Here is a 5,272-nt window from a genome sequence, read left to right as displayed (position 1 = left end):
AGAAGGTCGCCAGTTGGCATCTCGGTGGGGGCACCGGGATCTTTCTGCGTGGAGTTTGCATGTTCTCCCCGTGCAGCGTGGGTTCTCCGGCTTCCTCCCACAAGGTCCAAAACATGTTGAGGTTAACTGGTTGTCTGTAGGTGTGACTGTGAGTGTGCTTGGTTGTCTGTCTCTAAGTGTAGCCCTGTGATAGACTGGTGACCTGTCCAGGGTCTGCCTTCCCCCTGAGTCAGCTGGGATAGACTCCAGCCCCCCCACGACCCTAGTGAGGATTATGCGGTGTATAGATAATGGATGGATTTTCTACATTTTATTTGCCTTTGTATTAATTTTTGTACCCCGAACACGTGACTTCAAACTGATTCTACAGTCAGATCTTCCGTACATCTGCATATTTCCATGCATTGTCTGAGCCAACCACAGAAACTGATTCGCTGCTAACATCTGCTTTGAACACCGTGTGTCGAGCCAGAAATAATTAAGTGCGTGTAACACCGACCGTCATCAGACACACTTGAAGTGTCAGACTCCAGGCTTGAAAGAAGCCTCAAACCTCAAACAGCAAATGTGCGTTCAAAGAAAGGCAACCTCGTCTTCGTCTAGACGGCATCTCGAGATGTAGTTGTAAAAGCGAGGGGAAAGAGATTCAGGGACACACACCAAAGGGAACACAGTTAAAAGCTGATCATTAAATCGAGCAAAATTATATGTATCAGTCTGTTGTAGGTAAGATTAAAAAATAGCAATTATACCAAATGTTTGCATACTCGTAGTCATCACCAGATAGAATACAGCGATTTTCAAGAGTATTGTTATCGAATGATTAATGAAATGTGCCTTTATATAAATCATCGACATAATTAAGCCTAATTTCTTTCTTTAAAAAAACAAAAAAAACAACAGTAATTTGTTATTCTGACTGAGTGACTTCTAAAGAGTGATTTTCCCACACTCTCAGTACAATTAGCCGTGATGGGTGACTTCCTAAGTGAATGATGTTCGCTGGATATTCGAATTCATAATGATGAATGGGGATGTCACCGTACCAGAAACGTTGTAGTCTGCTCCGATACAGCTGATGTTCAGTGACTAATGCAGCTTTTCAGCATTTAAATGCAATTATTTTCTCATTACTGCGGTGAGTCAGCAAACCTATCCATGGCTCTGTACGACGGGTGAGTCCGGTGAACAGGAGCCAACTTCGACGCAACGTTTGCCAAAGTAAATCAAACACCTTGTTATGTTAAGGAAGTGATGAGACATTTTTATTTCCTTGATGATTCACTGATACGTAATGGGTTGAACATACGCCCTGTAGAACATGCGAGGAATGCGACACTTAAAAAAACACCTGCATAGACCGAAGGGTGACGGGTTTAATCACAGTTGTTGCTGCTGTGCAGATTACACAAGAAGCCTGGCCGTAATGTAGAAGCAGAAAACACATTATTGGGAGATTTTTGGGACTTGATGTGTAGCTGCAGGACTGTTTCAACATCTTGATAACACTGGGATCCTGTGGGTTTAACTCCATTGCAGTGAAATTGTCTCGTCCTCATCCATTATCATTGTGATTATTATTAGATATATTTTTTCCTGTACTACCTTTAACAGTTGGATTCACCACCACCATTTAGAGACACTACAAACAATGCTAACTTAATTAGTTTTTGGCTGATTAGCCGGTGTTAGATTGTAGATGGACCCCCATAGAATATGGACCCCCCTAATAATTTTAATTATATAAATAAATATGAACATAGACAACAAAATTCAAGTATGACCCTAACCCGGGGGTTCATATTCCGCTGTGGAATATTGACTCCGGGTCCATTTTCAAGGGGGTCCATATGCAATAAAAACATTGGCGGGTTTGAAACGCCCGTTGTCTTAGAAAAACAAAACAAAAACCCCCAAATTACACAACTCATCAAAACAAAAAAAAAGTAAAAAACACCAGAGATAATTGTCAGATTTCAACTTTCCATTGATCCTTCAACTAACCATGACCAACATGTGGTCTCATCAGGAAAGATGAACAGATCTTGTGCTTGAAATCATCAGATTTCATCAAAATCAATTTTTTTTTTGGAATGCAGAAAATTAACAAAACATTCTGCTCTGCTTGGCACAGCAGTGAAGGTATTAGTGACTCAGCAAAAATGTAACTTTTTTGCTAAACTGCAGGCTGTGCCCAGAGCAGATAGGAGACAAGTATGGAAACAAATGAAAAATAAAGGTAGTGATATATTTACAGTCTGTAGCATCACCATTATTTTTTCAGTATAAATAGCAATTGTGGGCACTTTGAAAAATATTGAACATACAATCGAAGATTTTTAACTTTTCTTCTTTCTCTCTCTCTCTCTCTTTTAATGATATACGGCATTATAAGCCATTTTTGAGTTCTTTCTACTTCTTGCCATGGTTGGGCTGTTTCCTGAAGGTGCAGGACTTCATGTTTCAATGGAATATGAGCCCAGAGTGAGAAAAAAAATACAATGGGAGCAAAAAAAAAAATGTCAAGAAACTGCTTGGAGTTCAAAAGGTTAACTTTCATCACATAGTGCTCAATGGTCCTTTTATTACCTAAGCATCAAGTAGGCCCTGGCCTGTAACAGTATTAGATTTAACAAATGAGAGTTGTACGGTCTGTTGCCACAGTACAGCTGGTGTCATACTCGTGCCTCCCCATCCTGAAACAAGTGTCCTTTCTCAGGTGGGTTTAATGTTCCTGATGCTCAGAGTGCAGCCCTCACAGTTACCTTGGAGAACGGCCTTGGACAAAAACTGTGAGAAAGAAGACAAACATGCAGCGTTTGTGATACTCTTATTGCATGATGCAGATTTGTTGTCGAAGGCGGTTTGTACTTACACTAGATAAAGCCTCTACAATTGCATCTTCATTATCCTCGTTGTAGGAAAAAAGAGAGGCTTTTAAGTGAACAGTCACCGTTTGGGTGTCTGAAGAAAAAGCAAAGCGCTCGTTAAAATCAGCTTTATCGTGCAAACTGTTCACTACACTGACGACTGTACCTTCGTCTGAGCTGGTGGTGGTTTCAGAATCTGTTTTTGTGCTGACATGTGTAGTATCCAGAGTTGTAGTGGTTTCTGATGTTGTTGTTTCTGCTGCAAGTACAAGAAAACAGTGAAAAGTTGTTGGTGAGCTCGCCAATGGAGGCGAATCATTGTTGGATCAGAGCTTCCCTGATGCAAACACTTTCTTATACAGCGCATCTGGAAAGTATTCACAGCGCTTCACTTTGATCACATTTTGTTATGTTCCAGCCTTATTCTAACATGGATTAAATTAATTTTTTCCCTCAAAATTCTACACAAAATACACCATTATGACAACTTGAAAAATGTTTTTTTTTGAAAATGTATTAAAAATAAAACACTAAGAAATCATATAAGTATTCACAGCCTTTGCCATGAAGCTCAAAATTGAGCTCAGGTGCATTCTGTTTCCACTGATCATCCTTGAGATGTCTCTACAGCCTAACTGGAGTCCACCTGTGGTAAATTCAGTTGATTGGACATGATTTGGAAAGGCACACACCTGTCTATAAGGTCCCACAGTTGACAGTGCATGTCAGAGCACAAAACAAGCATAAAGTAAAAAAAACTGTCTGTAGACCTCAGAGACAGGATTGTCTCGAAGCACAAGTCTGGGGAAGGATACAGAAACATTTCTGCTGCTTTGAAGGTCCCAATGAGCACAATGGCCTCCATTGTCTGAAAATGGAAGAAGTCTGGAACCACCAGGACTCTTCCTAGAGCTGGCCGGCCATCTAAACTGAGCAATCGGGGGAGAAGGGCCTTAGTCAGAGAGGTGACCAAGAACCCGATGGTCACGCTGTCAGAACTCCAGCGTTCCTCTGTGGAGAGAGGAGAACCTTCCAGAAGGACAACCATCTCTGCAGCCGTCCATAAATCAGGCCTCTATGGTAGAGTGGCCAGATGGAAGCCACTCCTTAGTAAAAGGCACATGGCAGCCTGCCTAAAATCCTCCTGAAGGACTCTCGGACCATGAGAAACAAAATTCTCTGGTCTGATGAGACAAAGATTGAACTCTTTGGCCTGAATGCCAGGCGTCATGTTTGGAGGAAACCAGGCACTGCCCATCACCAGGCCAATACATCCCTACAGTGAAGCATGGTGGTGGCAGCATCATGCTGTGGGGATGTTTTTTAGCCGCAGAAACTGGGAGACTAGTCAAGATTGAGGGAAAGATGAATATAGCAATGTACAGAGACATCCTGGATGAAAACCTGCTCCAGAGCGCTCTGGACCTCAAACTGGGGCGACAGTTCATCTTTCAGCAGGACAACGACTCTAAGCACACAGTCAAGATCTCAAAAGAGTGGCTTCAGGACAACTCTGTGAATGTCCTTGAGTGGCCCATCCAGAGCCCAGACCTGAATCCAACTGAACATCTCTGGAGAGATCTGAAGATGGCTGTGCACCGACGCTTCCCATCCAACCTGATGGAGCTTGAGAGGTTCTGCAAAGAGGAATGGGCAAAACTGCCCAAAGATAGGTGTGCCAAGCTTGTGGTATCATATTCAAAGAGACGTGAGGCTCTAATTGCTGCCAAAGGTGTATCAACAAAATGTTCAGCAAAGGCTGTGAATACTTATGTACATATGATTTCTTAGCTTTTTATTTTTAATAAATTTGCAAAAATCTAAAAAAAAAAACTTCTTTCAAGTTGTCATAATGGTGTATTTTATGTAGAATTTTGAGGGAAAAATGAACGTAATCCATTTTAGAATAAGGCTGTAACAGAACAAAATGTGGTACATCCAGATTATACAACAATTTATAAAGCTGACACTTTCTATCGTCTTCTTGTCTATAGACCTTTTCCAACAAGCATTTCGACATGTCATAGCTGGAAAAAGCACCGGTGTATTAATGGTTAGCTGCGTTCTACTAAGTGAAGCCCTGCTGTTTTGTATGCTGGTTCACTGCCATGCCTTATTGGAACTGAGCCATCATTAATATTATTAATTTGCTTTTCCTGCTGTGACTATCAAAACGTCTGCTATAAAAACAGACCTACATAGGCAATGACCAACCTGTAGCTGATGTTGTCAGGCCATCAGACGGTGTAGATGTAGCAGTGGATGCTGAGGCTGTGCTCGATGGTGCAGATGTTGTACTGCTGTTCATTGTACTAGATGCTGTAGAATCAGACACCGTGGATGATGAGGTTGTGCTCACAGTCGATGGTGCAGATGTTGTACTGCTGTTTGTTGTACTAGAT

At 41.7% G+C, this 5,272-nt stretch overlaps 1 protein-coding gene across 2 annotated transcripts in view; it reads right to left on the bottom strand.

Annotated features, from left to right (window-relative positions):
* Positions 1–2,233: 2,233 nt before the first annotated feature.
* The window catches only part of LOC103356870 (bypass of stop codon protein 1-like), a 6,536-nt gene continuing 3,497 nt past the window's right edge, over positions 2,234–5,272 (bottom strand). The window contains exons 5-8 of one of the 2 annotated variants that reach the window (XR_520163.1): positions 5,085–5,266; positions 3,037–3,129; positions 2,876–2,964; positions 2,234–2,790 (exon numbers count right to left, since the gene is read on the bottom strand). Coding sequence is in view for 1 of the 2 variants with exons in the window: in XM_008281180.1 (XP_008279402.1) it covers positions 2,716–2,790; positions 2,876–2,964; positions 3,037–3,129; positions 5,085–5,272 (445 nt within the window). In the remaining variant the exon portion in view is untranslated. Of the gene's footprint in view, positions 2,791–2,875; positions 2,965–3,036; positions 3,130–5,084 lie in introns of both variants that reach the window. The other variant, XM_008281180.1, reaches the window with a different exon arrangement.

Source organism: Stegastes partitus, unplaced genomic scaffold (assembly GCF_000690725.1).
Source record: "Stegastes partitus isolate 25-593 unplaced genomic scaffold, Stegastes_partitus-1.0.2 Scaffold226, whole genome shotgun sequence".
In the NCBI taxonomy this organism is placed as follows: Eukaryota; Metazoa; Chordata; class Actinopteri; family Pomacentridae; genus Stegastes; species Stegastes partitus.
The sequence above is the reverse complement of the archived record's forward strand: the minus strand, read 5'-3'. Positions and strand labels throughout refer to the sequence as shown.